Here is a 24,158-nt window from a genome sequence, read left to right as displayed (position 1 = left end):
AGAGTAAACCCTGTTACTCGACAACGTGCACTATTAAGGGCGAGTTGAATATCCCTAAGTGCTCTTGCCATCATGATTGGTCTAAGTTACTCTCAGATCAAAGAGTGACTTGTTCATGAAACCGCTTACCATTGAATAAATTACTATGACTTTGTTTTATAAGACTACATTCTGACCCTGAATGGAACATAAAGGGGAAGCCAAAACCACTTATCTGTAACACACTGAAGCTCTGGAACACACGTTGACGTCTCTGGTTGCACCTGCCACAGCAGCTGGAGCAGTGTCGTTTTTCTTCTTGTAGCGCATGGAACACCCAGAAGCTACATGACTCGCATCACCGCACACGTAACAGCTGACTTGCAGGCGAGAGCCGGGCGCCCACGGATGAGGAGGTTGTTCAGGTTTTTGCTGGAATATCGAAAAAAGTTTGAGAGCAGTATCTGTCGCAACACCCTTCGGCACGATGCCCAGGTTTTCCGCAGAAATGGCAGCTTCCACGGAAAAAAACTTCGAGAGCGTTTTGGTTCTTTATCAGGATCTTCGTTTTTGCTTTTGAGGGTAAAGCCACGTAATGTGTGAAATAGACGATTTTTTTGTGGTAATAACGACAGAGTTCAATTCCCGACGGATTCTTTCATCACACTGCGACAGTATTGATATAACAAATCCGGTGGCTATTTGTTCTGGTACATTAGCGTCGGGAATCTTCTTTATAAGTTGCCATAGCCGGATACCGGCTTCAGCTGGTCCCTTTTTGCTTTCCATTTCAAATTTAATAACCAGGTCGAAGTGGTCTTGCATCATTAGATAATTTTGTCAGCATCTCTTTAATAGTAGGCCAGGATATCTTACCAGGCTGTATTTTTGTGAGGCAAGTAGCAGCTCGAGCCTTAAGTGAATGTGTGAGAGTCAAAATTAAATCGACACCATCCAATACTTCAACTACTTTAAACGGCCCTTTAAACTTCGTATCTAATTTCGTTTGATTATGCTCTTCGTATTAATATGTGGACGAGCTCACAGCCCACCTTGTGTTAAGTGGTTACTGGAACCCATCGACATCCACAGCGTAAACGCACCACACACCTTGAGATAGAAGTTCTAAGGTCTCAGTATAGTTACAACCGCTGCCCCACCCTTCGAATCGAAATACACCCTGCTTCACGGCAGAAATAGGCGGGGTGATGGTACCCGTGCGGTCGATGGCACTATACGGAGCACCCGTCTGGTGCCACGTCCTTACCCATGAGAACGTCGCCGCGCTGCGACGCCGGCAGCGCGCGATCGCAGTCAGAGTTATTCAATGATACCTCACAGTCACCTACTAGGCGGCGCGCCCTATCGCAAGTGCAGCCGGAGCGCGGGGGCTCCAATATCGGCAGTCCGTGCTGGAGGTGTGGTCTCGTTGTTTGGCGGACCCGTCGGCCGGCCTCCGTACCGTCGAGGCGATCTGCCCGGTTCTCGCGGACTGGGTGGGCCGCGACCGCGGAAGTCTCACCTCCGGCTACCTGTGCAGACTCACAAGACATTTTACCACCATGCAAACTTCTTACCGCAACAAATCTTACCAGCCACCACGCAAAATACAATTTTACGGGTTCCACCTCTCTTACACGATGTTATTCCCACACTGAGGAAGCCAACCGCGAACACATGTCAAGCACGCACAAGCACGCACTTCACCGGAAAAACTTGCATCCGCCAGCGGAACCCGAACACCGCCGCATCGCCAGACACGAACGCACCGGACGTCTTATCTTACAGGTCACGACGACTTCAGATGTGTCCATTTTTCTTCCCCACGGAAACTTGCTTGCTTTCTTGTTTGCTTGCTTGCTGGAGCCCGAAGTCATCGAACGTGTAGTGTTATTGGTATTGAATCGAGTAGATTCTAAAATTTCAGCGACAATTCACAGTCTCATGTCCTGGTTTACTGTACTAGTGCCATGTAACTCTAGCAGTAGTCATTGGCTTAAAAACGATTCGTGTCGGAACTACCCACTCGTCATGACAGATCCATTATTGCGATCGAAGTTTCACTTGAGATTTGCACTTGCCTTAATTTCTTGCAATAGCTTGTTACGTGTTGTATTTCCGTTAGTAAATGCCATGTGATGAAGTCGACAGTCAAACTTGGCAACATGAGCCAGAACGTAAGATGTGACGATTTCTTCGTGGCTCAGATCTTCCATCGAGGTAATTGTGGCGTACCACTACTAGTATTCTGATCTGCATCATGTTTTTTTTGCTGTACTTCGAACATGTTCAAACACGTCACGCCAGTGAGAGTAGAGTCCTGATCTCACTTCTGATGTAAGCTGTTGTTTACGAGTCGAACGACACGGCCGGCGCACCTGGCTTGTGTGAGTCACTCCTATTGCACGTGCTAAACAGAAATATCGTTAACGCCGTCAAGTGTATTTTTTTTTGTTTTTTTATATTATTATTTATTTTTCATTTTTAATTGGAGTATCAATATTTTTTAAATATTGAATTGACATCGGTCCTTAATAAGTATGCCAAATTTCGAGTTAATCCGACGTTTTGAAGGGGGTCAAAACCATGTTCAAAGATTCCGTTACATACATATTAACATACATACGTCTGAAGCTAATAAAAGCGTATTAGTCTGGGGAAAATGTCATGACAAAAAAACTTCTTCATCCATTTGAATATGGTAAACATAATTGAAGTGTAATTAAAAATATCGAATCGTTGATACCAATACGAAATAAAACGTATCTTTAATTACATTTTTTTTCCTACCTATACTGATAGCCTTGAGAGGCTATTTCAGCTTACCCTAGCTTATGTAGGTGAGCTCACGGGGCTCAAACCGGAGAATTGCTAACACTGACCCTACCAAGAGCAGTGCTTCGCAGATTCTACCACCGGGTCGGAAACGCGACCCACTGAGAAGATCTGGCGAGAAACTCAGTGGGCTGTGTCTGTGGGTTAAGGTTTTTTAATTACAAAGATCAATTTTATTAAACGAAATGTCACTTAAACCAAATTTCACCCTTCGATATTCGAATCTGTTTCTTACTGTCACTGTTTTTTTTTAATTTTTTTATAGCTTAGTTGGGTGGACGAGCTCACAGCCCACCTGGTGTTAAGTGGTTACTGGAGCCCATAGACATCCACAACGTAAATGCGCCACCCATCTTGAGATATAAGTTCTAAGGTCTGAAGTATAGTTACAACGGCTGCCCCACCCTTCAAACCGAAACGCATTACTGCTTCAAGGCAGAAATAGGCAGGGTGGTGGTACGCACCCGCGCGGACTCACAAGAGCTCCTACCACCAGTAATATTTCACTGTTTCTCCGCTCCGCTGCCTCGCTCCGCTCCGACGGACAAGCAGCCTTAGTCTTTTAATGCTCTTAGAAATATATTCATTTTCAGTCTCTTCGGATCAGCCTTTCCCAAAGTCTACTAGATATTCCAGCGCCTTAGTTAGAAAATCGAAGAGAAATTGACCTAATTATTTTCTAGGTCATGGCTGTAATTTATTATTGCATCAATGAACATCGCTATTATCTCATACCGTGGACCACACTCCAACATTTCCACGTGAAACACACGAACTGTCACTTGAGCAAAATCCGCAGCGCGACGCTCATTACGACATTAGATAACAGGATTTGAGAATTGTCATATGATTACGCGATTATTGTGTAGGAAAATAGGTATTTTCGGAAAACAACCTAAAATGTATTTTCATAGAACCATGAAATATTAGTAAGATGAATATTAGTATGAAATAAAAAACGAGTTTTTTTTATTTTTATTGCTTAAATGGGTGTACGAGCTCATGGCCCATCTAGTGTTAAGTGGTTGCCAGAGTCTATAGACATCTACAACGTAAATGCCACCACCCACCTCGAGACATGAGCTCGAAAGTCTCAGTTTCTACCACGGAATAGATAAATAAGGTTTTATCTATTCCGTGGTTTCTACAGTACAACAACTGGCCCTTCAAACCGAAACGCATTACTGCTTCACGGAGCAAAATAGGCAGGGTGGTGGTACCTACCCGGCCGGGCACAAGACGTTTGAAGTGCGGGGCAGCCGCTGTAACTAACTATACTTAGACCTTAGAACTGGTATCTCAAGGTCGGTGGCGCATTTATGTCGTAGATGTTTATTCGCTCCAGGAACCACTTATCACCAGGTGGGCTGTAAGCTCGTCCACCCATAAAAAAAATTCAATCAAAAGCCGCAGCAGAGGTACGACTTTAGGTTCTGACTTAGTGTTGGTTATTCACGTTTGTAATATATGGCGTTCGAGGTAAATAAATGTCTTTAATACAAAGATTATGTATGACTTTTGAAAAATTGTGCTAGGAAATACCTATACGTTTCGAATATGTCCAGTATAATAATGTAATTGATCATGTGGCCCACTGAGTTTCTCGCCGGAACTTCTCAGTGGGTCGCGATTCCGATCCGGTGGTAGATTCTGCGAGGCACTGCTCTTGCTAGGGCCATTCTTAGGAACACCTCCTGGTTTGAGCCCCGTGAGCTCACCTACACGCTAGGGTAACGCTGATATAGCCTCTCTAGGCTATCAGCATAGGTAGGTTAAAAAAGGCCGTGCGAACGTTTCCAATTCGCAAGCTTTATAGGTTATGACTTAATATATAAAGCATTGTAAAACTATTTGTGATCCAGCAGACTAAAACGTGGCGATACCTGTAATTTCTAGGTCGACCTAGCAATGTACGCCTGTCTAGTAGTAACTATAAAACACTAGATAAGCAATTCACCTCGACTCAACCTGCATTAAGGTCAGAGGAAGTACATAAATTTGCACGTATATAAATGTATGTGTGCATAATAAGATTGCTCTGAATAAAAATGATAACGCTGTTGTTAAGAGACATTTGTTTTTGGAGTTTACTCCTTAAGAATCGATTTACATATATAGGCCCGGGGTATGAAAATTATGGGGACCAAAATCGTACTAGCATGTCACACGAAATGCGTTATGCGCCTGATTGGCTCCTGATTGCGTGATGCGTGCGCGCGCCAATCAGGAGCCAACGCGCGGCCGCGTTATCGCAGGTGACGCCGGGCTGCTGCGCCGGCAGTCCGCCACAAAGCCTCGTACTGATCGCGCGTTTCTCTCATTATTGTATTTTCATATATTTGTTAGTCGTTTGTTTTGTGTCTCGTTAATTTGTTAATAATCTGTAGTGTATCGTGTTGTCGTAATATAGAACTATTTCTCGTATTGTTTCGTTTAATTTTTTATATCCAGTAAACTCCAGTCGTGCGTCGGAGCGGACACACACACTTTTTTTTTTATTAACTTTGTAGACAGACGAGTGTGCGGCTCACCTGATGGTGAGTGGTCAGCGTCATTGGCTCATGGACGTCAGCAATACCGGGAGCTCATTCAAGTTACTGCCTACCGTTAAGTACTCTCTTTTAAGCTCGTTTGAAGGAGGAAATGTCATCCAAAGCCGGATGGAGCAGCTGGGAACGTTAGTTACGGAAGTTAGATAGGATGTTAAGACTACTTTGCACAATATAACCAATAATTACGTTTTGTAATTTTGCTGGTTTCGGTTTCAATCAACAAAACTATTTCACAAAAACTATAATCGTGAATGTAGACAAATCTTCTTCTTTTTTGGAACGAAGTTCCTTACGGCAGGCTTGGAGGGGATAGGGATTTTGCTGCGCGACCGAACTGAAAAAAATGTGATAGTAAAACCGTAAGAAAAAATCCGTGGAAAAAAGTGCGTGGAATAAAACCGTTGAATGAGACGTGCGCAGGCGCGACAGTCGCATACACAAGCGAGTGGTGTATAATACCTTTCTCTTTCTCCCTCTTTCTTTTCGTTCTCTCATCCCTTTTCTCTCTATTTTGTAATTATTTCTATTTCTATATAATTTTATGTTGTCAAACAAAAATAAAGAGACATATTTTGTTATTTTAATTGATAATTTTAATTACGATTTTATTTTTATTTTACGTAATTTATTATTTCCTAAAATACTGAATTACCTAAATACTTTCCTGTACTTAAATAAAAACTAATCAGCAAAATTTAAGAGAAAAATCAAGAAAACCAACATAAAATTGAACACGATTTTTTTTTGGCAAATTGTGTCGATTCTACATTAGCCGAAGGAACTTCGTTCCTACCTGGTGTCTCACGACACCACATTTGCTTTTTCTCCACCTTATCCCACTAGGCTGGGTCGGTACAACTATTTTTTTCTCTTCCATTCTCTTCTATCAGCCGTCATCTCAACACTCACTCCTCTCTCTCTCTCATATCGTCATTCACAAACACCATCCATGTCGTCTTTGGTCGACCTCTTCCCTCTCTAGCTTGCACTACCATTTCCATACATCTCCTAGTCACATGCATCATCGTGACAGGTGTTGTGCATATTGGTTTCGTTTCTATCGTCGATATATTTATACCTCAAAAATTTCCATCTGTTTTATGGTTGCCCACATACGAGTCGGGACTTGATAGTAGGACGAATTGTGAGCCAACCTTAGTTTAAACCACCATATTGCGTTTTTCTGCCTTGACACAGTCACGTGTTCAGGTTTCAAAGGTGGGACATCCGTTAAACTATGCCAGCCTTTCCCAAAGTGGGCGATGACGTCCCCTTGTGGGCGTTGCAGGCCTAAAGGGGGGCGGTAAGAGACCCAGAGAAAAATGGGAGCGTTGTGTAGAGTCTTAGGAGGCGATTTGTAATATCAGCTAGGAGGGACTCTTAGACACCGACTGAGATCTCGTTATACTGGTTATTTGTCGATGAAAAAATGGGGGCGCTAAAAATAATCTATTCTCAAAGTGGGCAATAGACAAAATAAGTTTGGGAGCCCCTGAACTATGCTACTGAGTCATCGATTTTATAACTCAAAGGGATGGCGAGACATTATGATGTCGCTGTAGACATCACAACATTAACATTATGTCTATGCAGTCTATGCTTCGCTACACTTAACCGCGGGTGGGTCGTGAGCTCATTTGTACATCTATAACTGTAAACAAAACCGAGTTCTTGTTCTAGCGTAAACAAATGTTGTCAAATAGTTTAAAGCACTGTTAAATTTTATTCTAGAAATTCTCTAGTGATCGTGACGTTTAAAATTAGAATCAGTCAGTTATTTGCTCGCGTTGAATACTGTCGTGTGTTTGTTTATTCGCGTTTGTTAAAGATCGGTAAGTTTATTTTTTTATTTTCACGGAGAATTGAGCGAGATACATGAAGAGGATCCTCTCCAAAAAGAGGCTATGTTAATGCATTTATGTTAGTGCCCTGTGAGCACTTGTAACCAAGTTTCAAGTAACACACACATATAAGTATCAAATAACTCAATATCTTCGTCTAACTCGTCAACTCTGACGAAGAGTTCGACGTGCAAACTAGCCCATAGACACAGCCCACTGAGTTTCTCGCCGGACCTTCTTTCTCAGTGGGTCGCGTTTCCGATCCCGTAGTATATTCAGCGAAGCACTGCTCCTGCTAGAGTTAGCAATTCTCTTAGGTTTAGCCCGTGAGCTCATCTACCGGTCTGTGCGTTAGAATATTCCCAATGATTAGGTAGCGAAAAAATTATTAAATAAATTCAAAAACTCAATTCTAATCATTAGACGTCCATTACAGTTTCATACTTAAAGAATTGGAATAATTAATTTTAATTGCAGCTAATGCATTGGTAAATCTATGCAATCATATTACGATAAGGGTTGATCTAACAATACATCTGAGATGTAACATAAACCCGGCTACCGTCCTCGTCGAGCGCGTCGCTTGCGACGAAGGGCTCCGGTCGTAAAAAACCAAATTATTTTACATACAACTCTCTTGTCCACGATTCACTCTTTACATTTTCATTTTTACATTTACATCAAAAATACGGAATTATTTTTACATTTCGCATGCCAAATTGTTAGCTAGGATCTGTCTCAGCGTAGAGTTTCTACCTGTTTTTGCTGCGAAGCTGTCTTGCGTGCCGGTTTGAAGGATAGGATCAGAACGGAGGAGCTTGATTGCATACATCAACTTTTTTTTTTTTTTTTTTTTTTTTTTTTTCCTACCTATGCTGATAGCCTTGAGAGGCTATTTCAGCTTCACCCTAACGTTTGTAGGTGAGCTCGCGGGGCTCAACCGGAGAGTTGCTAACACTGACCCTAGCAAGAGCAGTGCTTCGCAGAATCTACCACCGGATCGGAAACGCGACCCACTGAGAAGATCCGGCGAGAAACTCAGTGGGCTGTGTCTATGGGTTAGTTCGCTCGTCGAGCCCTTCGTCGCAAGCGACGGGTTCGACGAGGACGGTGACCGGTGCTTGTGGTGCCTAAGAGCACCCTTAATGGATCAGGAGGATCCGTAATGACGTGCTTTGGGCGACGTCGACGGTTTACCATTCGGTCTACTGGGTCGGGTATGTAATTTCCAGCGGCTACGATGAGAGGGTTCTCATGTCGTGCCGCCTTCTCAAAATGGCGCAGCGATGCCGACTGTAGATACTTACTGACAGAGTCAAGCTCCAGGTCATCGTGGAGATCCACGTTCCTCAGGAACCATGGTGCTCCGACGGCTATCCTGCAGAATCGGGATTGAATAACCTGAAGGGGCTTCAAGTTGGTGCGGGCTGCGTGAGCGAACACTACGCTTGCATACGTCATGACGGGGCGTATGCAAGTTTTGTAGAGAGTTACCTTATTACGGAGGGACAGTTTGCTTCGCTTGCAAAGCATAGGGTAGAGACGTCCTAATATGAAGGCGGCACGGTCGCGTACCGTTTTAATATGGGGACGGAATGTCATCCCTCTGTCGAGGGTGACGCCTAGGTATTTGACCTGCGAGGCCCACGGTATGGGCTGGCCAAAGAGAGTGACGGGGCTAACGGCGGAGGTGTTTGCGCGCCTATTAGGGAGTGGGATGCTCGAAGTGGTATTCGGAGGGCGACCCCTTTTGAAGAGCACCGCTGTGCTTTTCGTGGGGTTGATGTCGATGCGCCACTTCCGGAACCACTGTCCCATGGTGGCTACTGCGATCTGGAGTCGCCGATGAAGCAGCGACATCTTCCTACACGAGTAGTAGATAGCCGTGTCATCGGCGAAGAGCGCTAGATGGGTCTCCGGAGACCGGGGTATATCATTGATATACAAACTAAATAATAACGGGGAGAGCGCGGAGCCTTGCGGGACTCCGGCAGTCAGTTGACGGGGACGAGAACGAGTTCCCTCTACTCGATATCGAAACGAACGGTTCGACAAGAAGTCTCGTATGATGAGCACGAGTCTGTCTGGCACTCCCATGTTGTACAGTTTGTAAATTAAACCGTTGTGCCAGACTTTGTCGAACGCCTTCGCGATGTCGAAGAAGAGGGCGCCGGTCGGGATTTGTTTACGCCTATTTAGTCCTATCAGGATGTGCTCCGTGAGGCGGTGCACTTGTTGTACGCACGAGTGTTTAGAGCGGAATCCGAACTGTTCGTCTATGAGAATTTTGTTCGCGGTAACAAAATCCCAGAGGCGTTTCCTAAGGAGCCGTTCGTAAATTTTTCCTATCGTCGGGAGGAGACTAATCGGACGGTAACTAGAAGTTTCGTTTGTCGGTTTGCCCGGCTTATGTATACCGATAACGTCCGCTTCTTTCCACACCGCGGGAAAGATGCAGTGCGTCATAGCGGCATTTAAAATTGTAGCCAACATTGCTATCAGTTGGACTGGCAAGAGTTTTAGCGCGCGGTTGCGGATGCCGTCGGAGCCGGGTACCTTCCTAGGTTGGAGGTTGTGGATCGCGTCTCTAACTTCGTCAGTGGTAATGGGGGGTAACGCGTCCGAGGGCGGCAGGGAAGCTCTGCGCTCGACCTCCCTGTCGACTAACTCGGTGTGTTCGGGGTCCGCGTGTTGAGTGCTGGTGGTGCACTGCTCTTGCAGTGCATCGGCCAGCAGCTCAGCCTTGTCATCGTCATCGAATGCCGGTGGTTGGCCTGAAGGGCGTACGAGGGGAGGCATAGTAGCGGTAGTTTCGGATTTGAGAGTCCTAGCTAGTCGCCAGTATGCTTGGTGGGAGGGCGCGAGTTGTTCTAAATAACTATGCCAATTATCGTTACGCGCGTCACTTAGGCGGGAGTGGACTTCGCGTTGTAGACGACGCATCCGAATCCGGTTTGAATGCGTGGGAAGACGATCGTAGGCCCGGATTGCCGCGTTCCTAACTCTTAAGAGATTCCTAAGTTCGGAGGACAGTCTGATGCGGTGGAAGCTGTCCTCCACATCGACTTCTTTTGAAGATCTAATGATCGCGGAAGAGATGTGATCAGTAATGATGTTTATGGATTCGACGGTGTCCTCGGGGGATAGATTCGAATCCGGGCCGTAAGGGAGGATTGGCGGAGCGGCTTCGGCTAGGCACGTGCCCAGCTTATTCCAATCCACCATGGTCCTCGTAACAGTGGCTGGGTTGTGAGGGCGACCGAGCTGCATAACGACAGGTCGGTGGTCTGAGTCGAGCTCTGACAGTGCTTCGATGGAACGTAAGCGCAGAGTTACGTTCCTAAGCAATGCCAGGTCTATAGTGCTCGGACGGAGCGCGATGTTATACGGATAACATGTTGGAGTTGGGGGACCGACTACTTCAAAAGTGAGGTCGTCTATAAACGCGTCGAGACGCCTACCGTTAAAGTTCGTACGATGGCAGTTCCACCTAGTGTGGTGGCAATTTAAATCGCCTGCCAGGATGACGGAGTCTCCCATGCCAAACAGTGACTCGATGTCACTGCTCAGGAGGGGCTTGTCCGGGGGGAGATAAACGGATGCGATGACGATCGGCTGGTGTCCCGTCAGCGAGATACGGCACACTGACGCCTCGATATGTAAGAGCGAGGGAGTATCGAGAGGAACAACGTGCAGAGCCCGCCTATAGTAAATGGCAGTCCCGCCTTTGGAGGCGGTGAGTCTGTCATTCCTAACCATGACGTAATTCGCGACTTTCGGGTCACGACGCGAGGGCTTCAGACAGGTCTCCTGCACTAACAAAATATCTACAAGATTATCGCGGAGGAATTCGAAAATTTGATCGCGTTGCCGCGCGAGTCCGTTAGCATTGTAGAATGCTAACGTAAGGGAATACGGTTTTTCTCTACCTTTTTGCGCCATTGATTACCGGTAAAGAATTTTTATAACGTGCGAGACACGGACTCGTAGACGTCCATGTGATCGAAAGCGGCCGCGAGCCGCTGTTCGGGGGTTACCGACCTACGGATAGCATCTGCGAACGATCGCAGACGGTCAAAGTTTACCGCGGTGACGAAGTCGCGCACGAGCGCGAAGTCGTTGACGACTGAGGGTTGCGGGGGGCGGTACGCGGGCGCGGGGCGAGGTGCGAGCAGGGGCTGAGGCGCGTGACGTGTCGCAGGCGGGAGCTGGGGTACGTTTTGTGTTCCCTCCTTCGTATACGGCAGCGGTTTTTTCCACGCCGAGACGGTGGGAACCGCAGCCGGTACGAAGGCTGGTTTCGGCACTGAAGGCGCCGAAGTCTTTGGGTCGACGGTTCGGGGGGCTGGGTGGTTCAGGCGTTTACGCGGAGCCCTAGGACATCCGCGGTAGTTTGCCGGGTGCCCTTGCTTAAGGCATAGGACACAGCTTGGGGGTTCCGTCGCGGTTTCCCTAACACGCGAACATTCTGTGGTTGCGTGATCGCCGAGGCATTTCACACAGCGGGGGCGCGCGTGGCAATTACGCGCTGAGTGGCCATAGAGCTGGCACCTGTGGCACTGCCCGGGAGTACCACGTTTATGGGGGGCTTCGATGGTGACCCCGGAGAGGCCGCATATCGTTTTGAGACATGAGATTCTTTTCTTTGCCTCCGGGGTTGATTCTAGCGCGACGAGAATCATATTGTACGGCTGTCTGCCGCGTCCGCTGTGCATCCGGTGCACACTAAAATTGGGAGGGACTGACCGATCAGATCCTCCTTTACGTAGTCTATGTCGAGTTCCTTGGGGACTCCACGTATCACTACGCGGAGTTCGCGGTCCTCCTGAAGAGCATAGGTGTGATAACCTATGTTCTCCTTTCGGAGGTAAGCAGAGAGGGCCCTATGGTCGCCCGGCGTTGCGACCTTAATCTGAATCCCATGCGCGACGTTACGCGCATGGGTATAATTAATTTTGTTGGCCTGAAGGGCCTGGGATACGCGATTCCACGCTGACTTCTCCTGGAGTATCAGCGGGGGCGGGACAACTGTTTTAGGCGCGGGCGCGGTTTTTGGGCGCGGCGGTGGGATTACGCGGCGGGCGGAGTCCGACTCCGGCGTTACGACTACCTGCGGTCGGGAGGCGGTCGCGGACTTGGTTTGCTTCGTCATGGAGCTCCGGGACTCCACGACGCGAGTACGCTTTTTACCGCGCGTTACAGTTTGGAACCCATCCGAGGTTCCGGGTTGAGGGCTAGTCGCGGACTCGAAGTCCATCTCCGATTCGGTATCGGAGCCTGAACTAGACGCTATTGAGGTCGCGACGGACGAAACTGACGTGATTGACGCGGGCGCGGGGGTAGCGGGGGCGGGGGCGTTAGACGCTACGGCGGCGGCGTGCGTACGTGCGCTTGAACACGGACCGGCGGCGGGGCACGCGAGGCATGCCTGCGAGGCATGTTTGGCGACGGCGGCGAGAGATGCGGGGGGAGAATAATTACCAAATGAGGCCCTATAGGCTTCGAATTCGGGCGCGATTGACGGATATTTTTCCCGAATGAAGTCGATGAAAAGTTTTTCCTCCATCTTTACGTGATTTTCGCCCGGGGGGGGCGGCCCCGGGACTTAAACACGCGCTCGCCTTGCGGCGAGGCCCCTGCGTCGGTAACACTAAATTGGCCGAAGCGATTCTAGGAATTTTAGAAATTTTAGTGAATAGAATAAGTAGAATAGAATTAGAGTGAATAGAACCACTGCACAGTTCGCGGGCGGCAATGCCTTGCAATTAGGCGCAGGTACAAATTCCGAGAAACACTTGGGCCACAGATGTGCCACGAACAATGATCTAATATCACCGGTAGTCACTTCCGACAAAACAATGAGCACGTCCACGCGCGTCGGTTGCTCAAATCGGAATGATATATCAACGGTAACCGCTGATTTCAAGGCGTAGCGTAAACTAATTAAAAAAAGATGTGTGGTGTCATGGGACACCGGATAGGAACGAAGTTCCTTATTATAAAAATATTAATTTTAAGTTCTATTCGAGGTATAAAGAAAATAATTATTCGGGTATACATTTTTCATTATGATTTTTTTATTGATAAAAATGAAAAAAAATACTTTACAAAGTTATCAACTTTATTTTATTCACAATGATTTATAAAAGAATATATAATAGTAATATACAAAGAAACAGCTATTTATTTATATGAATAATAATAATAATAACCGTCATCACGTAGACTATACATTAGACACTGTATAGCCATCATACTAAGACTGTACATAAATAATAAAAATCTTACGTTACGGACGTTTTTTCCCGGTTAGGGTACCCCTCCGCATCGTACCATAAGGAACTTCGTTCCAAAAAAAAACGTGTGGCACTCGGGAACTGCCGCGGTAAAGCTATTGCATAGCATTTTTTATCAACTTATGCAATTATAATTAGACAATGATAATTTAATATTAAAACAATAATAAAACAAGACCACGCTATATTAAACATTAATAAAAGCAAAACCTTAACTGTCCCCTTCACACTCATAAGCTAGACCGCACGAGAGAGAGATGGGCAGACTTTTCATGATGCGCATGCAGTGTGACGTCACGCCACGCGCCTATTCACAAACACTACACAAGCGCAACGTATGAATGTGTTGAACGCGAGCTACATGGTAGGCGAAGTGAGGGGTGTTAGGTTTTTTTTCGTTACGGAATTTCATGATTCCGTAGCTAGGTCGCCGCGCTCAAGGCCCGCGATAAAAGCTATGCAATAGCTTAAAAACTATTACTATATATTATTCTTAATATGATAATTCTTCGACAGTTATGAAATTCGAACGAGTATTCCCCGAAGAATATCCCAATGTATACAGCAAATGGAAAGATGGTAATGTCGAATGGGTGATCCAGGATCTGCCGCCGGAAGATGATGAAGAAGCCATCAAGATACTAGTAGACCATCTGTGCGCCGATGAGACCTTGTGTAAAACAAGCGGTAAAGCTATAAAGTGTAATAAGCGCGTATTGTAATCAGTCATTACGACATTTACAAATTATATTTACAAACTAGTCGTCCCCCAGCAGTCGAAATTCGAGTATAATTAATTGAAATTATAAGTTTGTACACTATTATGATTCTATTTTCAAAGACTTACACTTCTATAATCACAGATTTTGATAAGACTACACTTTAGACAAATATTTAATAAAGACAAATAATATTTAATATATTCTCAATTTGGCCACAGATTATACCTAAGCAATAAAAAAATAAACATTAAACAAATTTGACAATAAACAAATAACTTGCATCACTGGTTTCAATGCGTGTTGTGTCAAATACATGGTAGTGTCTGTAATGTTTATTTATTTATTCATTTAATGTATTTTTTATGCATAATTAAAAAATATATTAACATTCTGCACTCCTTCTCTATATTCTCTTTAAGTTTGGGAAATTTCATACTCCTCCGTCCGCGCAATTTTCGTAAAAAGGGGCTCAACGTTTTTGCTTCACGTACTAATATATAGATAATTCATCATGAAGATATTTATATGATTAACTTTATTACTGACTAACGGCCCGCTCCGGCTCCGCTCGGCTCTTTAACAAAAATTTCAATAATGTTTGACGTGGTTTTATTTTTTTAAATAAAAGAACACTTATTGCGGCACAACTATAATAGTTAAACATATGCTTTCGCGACACTTTTTGTAAATAATTTGTTCTACAAAGTCGTAGAACATTATTTTATTCTATCATCAATAGTTTTCGTAGAGCACGCGATGTCCGTTTATCATCAGATAGGTCGTATGCTTGTCTGCTTACCATGGCCAAAAAAAACACACAACATATCCAATTGCTTGCTAAACGCGGTAACATTAAAAAAACGCTATAACACTAGTAGCGGTCATGTTTTGAAACATACACAACTTGCATTCCTCTGTGCAAATCTTTCGCCATCAAGAGCCACTTTCAACTAGCAAAATTATTACAATGGCCTTAGTGGCCGACGTCGTTGTTACTATTAAAACTGATCAGAATACTTAAAAGGTTGTTTTAGCGAAACCGGTACCACCGTCCTACCGATTTGCTAGACAAACAACTCAAATGTCCTCCGGTTCTAAAAGTATGGTAAGCGCTACTCAGACGCAATTGAGGCTTCGAGATCATGTCTTTGGATTGGTGGCGACCGCGTGTACATATATATAAATTCAGCTCACGGCTGCGCATCATGACGACATTAAGTTTGTCTGCTCGACTAACTCAGAACTATTGGCGACAGCAGCTATGGAAACACTAAATCTCTTAATATAACAATATAATATAATCTATACGTGAAGGAAAAAAATTGTATCCCTTTTTACGAAAATTGCGCGGACGGAGGAGTATGAAATTTCCCACACTTATACAGAAGATAGAGAATAGTGCAGAATGTTAATTTTTTTTTTAAATTATGCCTAAGAAATACATTAAATCAATAAAAAACATTACACACACTACCATGTATTTGACGCACACACGCATGCATACCATTTATTTATTGTCAAACTTTTGTTCCCGACGTCTGTGGTCAAATTGAGAATAGATGAAATATTGTTTGTCTTTATTAATATTTTTCTATAGTGTAGTCTTGGCGAAATTTGTGATTATAGAAGTATAATAGTCCTTGAAAATAGAATCATAATGGTGTACAAACTTATAATTTCAATTAATTATAGTCGAGTTTCGACTACCGGGCGACCACTAGTATATAATATTAATATTATAAAGCTGAAGAGTTTGTTTGTTTGAATGCGCTAATCTCCGAAATTACAGGTCTGATTTGAAAAACTCTTTCAGTGCTAGATAACCCATTTGTCGAGGAAGGCTATAAGCTATATTATAACATTACGCTAAGACCAATACAAGCGGAGCACCAATAAAGAATATTTCAAAATCGGGTGATTTGACTCTTTTGAAAGCTTCCTCTGCGTGCGCTGCAGAAACGGTTCTTGGCTAAAATAATGTAGGCCAGAATTGTTCCTCTTTAAAAGATCTAAAAAAAAGTCAGCGGCAGCATATGTCTATATTCTAAGGTTGGCTCACTATAACGTTTTTTATGCTAACCAAATTTGTTCTAAAATAAAGCATTATTTGTGAACTATTCCACGCGGACAAAGTCGCGAGCAAAAGCTAGTCTCTTAATATAAAACTGCATTTGAACTAAGTTATTTTCTTCCTAGATTTGCTGAATGATCCGGAAAGCGTTCGGGGTATGAGTGAATTCTGGAGAATTTTCCTTGGCAAGAGAATGAGTCTTGGATGTTATGCGTCAACCAATGGAAACAAGAAACTGGTCGCATTGAACTGTTGCTTTGTGTCTTGTAAAGGAGAGGATATTGATTGTGAGGTATGAAGGTCACTTACCGCTCAGCTAATAACATTTTATTTTCCTCAATATTGACACGTTCCTTATTTAAGTGCGGCTTTAAGAATCCTCGGTTTTGTTTTTTGGTACCAATGAGGACATACCAGTTGCAAGCCACAGCCGACGATATCACAGACATTACCAAGCCATTGCCTATATTTAGGAATTATTTATAGGGCTTTAGTTTTAGTTACTGGCGGTAGGACCTCTTGTGAGCCCGCACGAGTAGGTACCATCGCCCTGCCTATTTCTACCGAGAAGCAGTAATGTGTTTCAGGTTGAGAGGTGGGGCAGCCATTAAACTGTAGAAACTGAGACTTAAAACTCATGTCTCAAAGTGGTTGGCGGCATTTACGTTGTTGCTGTCTATGGGCTCCAGTGACCACTTAACACCGGGTGGGCCGTAAGTTCGTCTACCCATCTAAGCAATAAATAATAACAAAATCGGGGAATGAATTTGTGGACGAATATTTACGGTTTTGCCTATTTGTCACATGTAGCTGGAACTTTTTATTGCCCTTGTAGGCAGATGAGCATATAGCTCATCTGTGCGCGTAGTTACCGTTGTTCGTAGTCGTCAGCAATACCAGGTGGAGAGCCCATCCGCTGCCTATACTCTACCTATGCCTGTACTCTCCACAAGCATCGTTCGAAGAAGAACTTGTTATGGCGCTAGGGATACGCCGTAGAGAAGATATCATTCCAAATCTGGATGGCATGTGGTAGAAATGAGATGATGGGATCATCTCAAATAATTTGGTGTTCCAAACGATTCATGGGAATGGGATCATTGACAACATACAAACAAGTTTAACTCCAATTTGTGTTACAGATCGTTGGCAAGGCATGGAAGAACGTGTATGATGTTTTGGATTACGCTGTGTCGAAATTCGATGTATTTGAATATCTCGGTACTGACAAAGTCTTGGAGGGCATGGGCTTGGTGGTCTCCAGGAATTATAGGGGAGCTAAACTCGGAAGCAAGATTGTAGCGGCAAGGTATGGTATATTAACTACTACTGAAGTCAACTTGTGTCGGAGCGTATCAGGAGCTCATAAAGGAGATATCATGTATGCACCTACACAGCGAATTTTCAAAATTGCTATTTCGAAACCCCTAGTTGAAAACCGTACGCAGGGCCGGATTTAAACTTAATGCCGCTCCTGGGCACCGGAAAAAAATCCGCCCCAATTTTACTTAAACTTATATTTTATATATTTTCTTTTTCAACTTTACTAGAAACTGTAAGTTATATATTCCAAAAACGTAAATAAATATATGTGGTTTTTTTAACAATTATAAATTAAGGCCAGAATTAAAGAAATTGAGTTTTTTTTTCATGTATCACATTATGTAATGTGATACATGAAAAAAAAACTCAATTTCTTTAATTCTGGTAAAAATAAAAAAATCGATTATTATTTTAAATCTCTAAGGAAATAAATTGATTAAATTATTTTGATTATTAATTTTACGAAAAGTGCCAAAATTATAATTCACAAATAATGTATGAATTGAATTTCTTGAATAGCGGCAAGGTATGGTATATTAACTACTACTGAAGTCAACTTGTGTCGGAGCGTATCAGGAGCTCATAAAGGAGATATCATGTATGCACCTACACAGCGAATTTTCAAAATTGCTATTTCGAAACCCCTAGTTGAAAACCGTACGCAGGGCCGGATTTAAACTTAATGCCGCTCCTGGGCACCGGAAAAAAATCCGCCCCAATTTTACTTAAACTTATATTTTATATATTTTCTTTTTCAACTTTACTAGAAACTGTAAGTTATATATTCCAAAAACGTAAATAAATATATGTGGTTTTTTTAACAATTATAAATTAAGGCCAGAATTAAAGAAATTGAGTTTTTTTTTCATGTATCACATTACATAATGTGATACATGAAAAAAAAACTCAATTTCTTTAATTCTGGTAAAAATAAAAAAATCGATTATTATTTTAAATCTCTAAGGAAATAAATTGATTAAATTATTTTGATTATTAATTTTACGAAAAGTGCCAAAATTATAATTCACAAATAATGTATGAATTGAATTTCTTGAATTATCAATTAAACAGAAAATTATTAATTATAGAATTAATTAATTACATGAGCAATCTTGATAGGAAAAAAAAATGTTCCACTTTCAAAATTTTGCCGCCCTAAAAATTTTTCGCCCTGGGCACTTTCCCCGACTGCCTCTGGTGTAATTTCACCACTGACCGTACGTGACCATACCAAATGGGTTGCTAAGTTAGAATATGAATGAATATTCGAAATCAAAAGCGGTTTTCAATCATGAATGTCTTCTGCCGTCTCGGTTCTAATTTGAACTTGAAAAATAGTATAATAACATGCTACGTCGGCAAATCAGTCAAACCAGTCACTGACTATTACGAACAAAACAAATTAGTAGTACAAGCTTGGCGGTAACATTACGACAACACAATAGCATGTAGAAGGCTAGTTAAATTGTATAACATCATGAGTGTAGCTCGATGGTATTGTTACGGAACCGGATTTGTTGCGTCACAGTTTTATGCATGCTATTGCATGTTTTGCAAGATGGACGGACGACATTGCGAAGGCCGCTAGATGCGCGTATCACACGACCACACGATCGGTTATTGCTACAAATCTTAGGGAGGGTCTATCTCCTACATCCAGCAGTGGACTTCCTACGGGGGATTATGACTATAAAGGTTTTTTTTTATTGCCGTATAGGCAGACGAGCATACGGCCCACCTGATGGCGAGTGGTTACTGTCGCTCATGGACGTCAATAAAGCCAGGGGCAGAGCCAAGCCGCTGCCTACCGTTTAATACTCTCCAGAAGCCTCGTTTGAAGAAGGACATGTCATAGCGCTCGGTTATTAACCTCGGGTAATAGTTATTAAATTATTTTTTTATTGCTTACATTGGTGGACGAGCTCACAGACCACCTGGTGTTAAGTGGGTACTGGAGCCCATAGACATCCACAACGTAAATGCGCCACCCACCTTGTGATACAAGTTCTAAGGTCTCAAGTATAGTTACAACGGCTGCCCCACCCTTCAAACCGAAACGCATTACTGCTTCACGGCAGAAATAGGCAGGGTGGTGGTACCCACCCGCGCGGACTCACAAGAGGTCCTACTACCAGTAATTACGCAAATTATAATTTTGCGGGTTTCATTTTTATTACACGATGTTATTCCTTCACCGTGGAAGTCAATCGTGAACATTTGTTGAGTACGTATTTCATTAGAAAAACTGGTACCCGCCTGAGATTCGAACACCGGTACATCGCTCAACACGAATGCACCGGACGTCTTGTCCGTTAGGCTACGACGACTTCGACAAAATAACGTGCCTCTTCTTTTATTTTTGTTTACTTAAAATATAATCATTATAGCAATACTTAAGTTTAAATTCCCTTCATCTCAGCGTTCGTTTATCAAAGTATCAACACGACTAAATCAGTTTATGATGCTTGCAAAATGATAATCGCGTTTTGTTCTCGATTCTTTATCTATACACCTTTATAAAATACAAGCCGTACTCACCCGCTTCGCTGGGCATTCAAAATTATCATTATTATTTATTGTCATAATCATTAGGGAGTCCAACACTCATATAAATATTAGCCTATCCATTAAGTACATGTATTTTCTACATGGATACCAAGTTTCAAGTCAATCGGATGCACGGTTCAGTAGTTATAACGGAACATCCGTAAAAACTACTGTAGATTTATATATTACTAGCGACCCGCCCTCGCTTCGCTTCGGAAACATTAAAACACACATGAAACCAAAAAAAATATATAAAAAAAATAAAAAAAAGTAGCCTATGTTCATCAAGGACAATGTCGGCTTCTAATGGAAAAAGAATTTTTCAAATCGGTCCAGTAGTTTCGGAGCCTATTCGAAACAAACAAACAAACAAATCTTTCCTCTTTATAATATTAGTATAGATAGTATAGATTAGTATAGATTATACCAATTATCGTCAAAGGCCACATTAAGATACACAGTACGTAAAACCTGATATTTTCAAGTGTTATCTTAAAATATAACCAGTAAATTTTCGGAAAAAAAAGATGTGTGGTGTCGTGACACCGGATAGGAACGAAGTTCCTTACTATAAAAATATTAATTTTAAGTTCTATTCGAGGTATAAATAAAATAAAACTGGAGGCTTCGCAACAATCCACGGTCATTCGGTAACGTGCGATCTTATTGTGGTGCACTTCATTCACGGTTGTTTGCATAAGAGTTAGTGTATTGCGCAAACGAACGCTCTGAGATCGTGGTCAATGAATGATAAAAAATATGTTATTTTTGAAGTTATACTTGTATGTATGTAATATATTTATTCATAAGAAGTTACACTTACATTCAAAACATGCCCCGCAAAACTGCTTATGCAGTTTGACTGCAGGTAACTCGCTTTATACAAACATAGCGTATAAACCATTCAACTAGCTTATACTATAATAACACAATTAATTTACGTAAATGGTTATAACGTATTTAACAAATGTTTTTTTAATAAGCTTTTAAATTTAGCAAGTATAGGCTCACGTCTTATGTCCTCGGGTAAACTATTGAGTAAGTATGGAACACGTTTTTTTAACGTTCTATCTCCATAGTAATTTTGTACCATGGGTATTTCAAATTTTCCTTTGGACATTGACCTTGTGCCAGTTTTATGTTGCACCAAGTTAGTTAAACGATCCTGTTTACTATGATTGTTTACAAGTAGAAGATATTTATGTTTCAGGCTAGCCGGTAAAATTTTACATATTAGGCGCGTTATAAAAAATTCATGAGAAAGCAATTTTACGATGCGCGCGCACCGTGACACAAAATTAACAGAATGAAGTTGCCCACTAAATCGCTCATTACAATACGACCAACGTAACTTGGCGAGTCTGAATATAGCCGCAGGTGAACTTTCCGAACCGTAAAAGGAATGTCCAACATGCGTGTTTGAGGATGTTGTTTAATCGTTTTTTTTTTCAAATTGTTTAAAAAAAGAAATAAATTTAATAAAAATAAAGTATAACTTCTTACGCGCGTACATAAGTACACGCACCCTTTTTTGTACGTTATTACAAAGTTAAGTCGTACACTGTGTGCATTACTAATAAAAATCTTACGTTACGGACGTTTTTTCCCGGTTAGGGTACCCCTCCGCATCGTCCCATAAGGAACTTCGTTCCAAAAATTTGATTGGTTTTATAAACAGACAATTTCTTTCAGGGAGCCCTTATGCTACACCCAAGGGATTAAGGCCACAGCCACCGTGTTCACCGGTATAGCGTCACAGAAATGCGCTGAAAGCTGCGGTTTTGTCACAACATTTGAATTCCCTTTGAGTGAAGTAGCTGAAACCGGCTTGAACTACTCCAAAGATGACACGCGTTTAATCAAGCTTATGGTTAAGAAATATGACTTTTGAATTCGTTTTAAACAACAACGTACGTCTACTGTGGATGACTTGGACGTCTTGTATGGATCAGCTTGTTGGACGACTAAAATGACGGATGAAAGGCGATTGCATGCAGCAGAGATGCGAATGTAGCGATGGATGTGTGGAGTAACGAGAATGGATAGAATACGGAATGAATATGTTAGAGGAAGTCTGAAAGTGGAACCTGTGACAGAGAAGTTGAGAAGTGCGCATTTGGGATGGTATGGACATATGATGAGACGAAATGAAAATGAGGTCGGTAAGAGAGTGTTAACTGTGAATGTGGAAGGATATAGAGGAAGAGGTAGACCTAAAAAGAAATGTATGGATTGCGTGAAAGACGATATGTGTAAGAGGGGAGTGAGCGATGAAATGGTATGATAGAGATGTATTTATTGCACAAGTATTTTGTTATGAATCTATCTCAAAGCGCATTTCTAATGCAGGGTGTAAGCAAACCTTAATATACGCTGTACCCGTCCGCTTCGCTGGTCATTTCAAATTAACATTATTATTCCTCACCCCCACAAAGATTCTCATCATTAACGCCTCCGCAACTGGTGTAAGGAGTCCAACACTCATATAAATATTAGCCTATCCATTAAGTACATGTATTTTCTACATGGATACCAAGTTTCAAGTCAATCGGATGCCTGGTTCAGAAGTTATAACGGAACTTCAGTAAAAACCACTGTAGATTTATATACTAGTATAGATTAGAGAGGCTTCAATCATTAGCTCAATGTTCAACAATTACGCACTTGCCGGTCCGTAATCTAAAGCGCGCAATGTCTACAAAACGGGCACGTTGACCCCGCGCATCAATTTTCGTATCGCGTGCGTCGTAAAACATATAATAACAAAAGTTGACACCAGTTTTTCTTTTTTCATATTATTAAGATAACACCAATACTATTTTAATTCGTTCAACAACGATACACCGTTTTCTGTTTCATAAAGGAAATTTAAACTGAGCTAGTGTCAAATTTAATATAACTTAAACCATCTGAATATTTGAGGACATTCCAATAGACATTCTAAGGAGAACCGTTATTCGAAAACATTCAACTCTTATTTACGTTTCCAATGATCATAAAATATTGTAATTTAAAAAAAAAATTGGTCTGCTGGAAGAGATTTCTTAAAGAAATAAGCAGTGCCTTTGTACATAATTTTCCTATTACTCTGTACTGTCTTCTTTTTTGTGTATACATAAATAAATAAATAAAAAACAAAAAAAAAACATAAAAAAAAAAAACAGTTCACCGTCACATAAAGCCCGGCAGATGTGAAACATCCAAGTTTGCTAGAACTTAATAACAGTTTTTAATTAATGAAAACTATTAAATATATTATATCGCACATACGGTGCTATAAAGTCACTTATGCAATTTTTGTTAACACTGAATGGAGTATAAGAAAATACATTTTTTTGTTATTAGTTATAGTGAGATGAGAGAGATGTTTGCTTTTACTGATGAAGTTTGTAGTTTAAATATTATCATTTTGTTTCTATAGCCTAGCAGAACTATATAAGAACTACTTAGTCTGGCCATAAATACTGTTACAAAGGAAAACAAAACAAAATCTATGGCAAATAACATTTACCTATTACTTTTACAGTATGTTAGTTGAATACATAAATATAAAACAAATTAAAGTATAAAAAGTTTATTCGAAGTGGTCTCCATTGGCTGCAATACACTCCTTTAAACGATTTCACATTCCAAAAACAGATTCCAAATTCAAATATAATATTTTGCTTATTTTTAATTGTAACAGTATTTATGGCCAGACTAAGTATATAATAAGATGTTGAATTTTCCAACGTTTCTCCTGAAAAATTATATAATTTGCATAAGAGACGTTATCGCAAGAGTAAAAAAAAAGACGAAATAATGCAAAAAGAAATACAGTGCGCATACGAGCAGTGAGCACGAGAGAGCAACTCGAAATCGATAGTACCAAGGCGCGCCAACAGATGCCTCACATCAAAAAACCAAAAGTGTATTTATTTTGCCCTGTACGAATTTTATCTATCATGTCTACCACTTATGTACTTGTATTTTATATGGATGTTAGATTGCAT

At 42.0% G+C, this 24,158-nt stretch overlaps 1 protein-coding gene across 1 annotated transcript; it reads left to right on the top strand.

Annotated features, from left to right (window-relative positions):
- The first annotated feature begins 6,922 nt into the window (after positions 1 to 6,922).
- LOC101746277 (uncharacterized) lies at positions 6,923 to 22,442 on the top strand. Its single transcript, XM_038015974.2, has 5 exons — positions 6,923 to 7,198; positions 14,020 to 14,190; positions 16,422 to 16,588; positions 17,439 to 17,605; positions 21,859 to 22,442. The coding sequence occupies exons 2-5, from the start codon at positions 14,022 to 14,024 to the stop codon at positions 22,055 to 22,057; spliced, it is 702 nt and encodes a 233-aa protein (XP_037871902.1). The 5' UTR covers positions 6,923 to 7,198; positions 14,020 to 14,021; the 3' UTR covers positions 22,058 to 22,442.
- Positions 22,443 to 24,158: the final 1,716 nt, after the last annotated feature.

The sequence above is a fragment of the Bombyx mori genome, chromosome 15, assembly GCF_030269925.1.
Source record: "Bombyx mori chromosome 15, ASM3026992v2".
NCBI classification, from domain to species: Eukaryota; Metazoa; Arthropoda; class Insecta; order Lepidoptera; family Bombycidae; genus Bombyx; species Bombyx mori.
The sequence above is the reverse complement of the archived record's forward strand: the minus strand, read 5'-3'. Positions and strand labels throughout refer to the sequence as shown.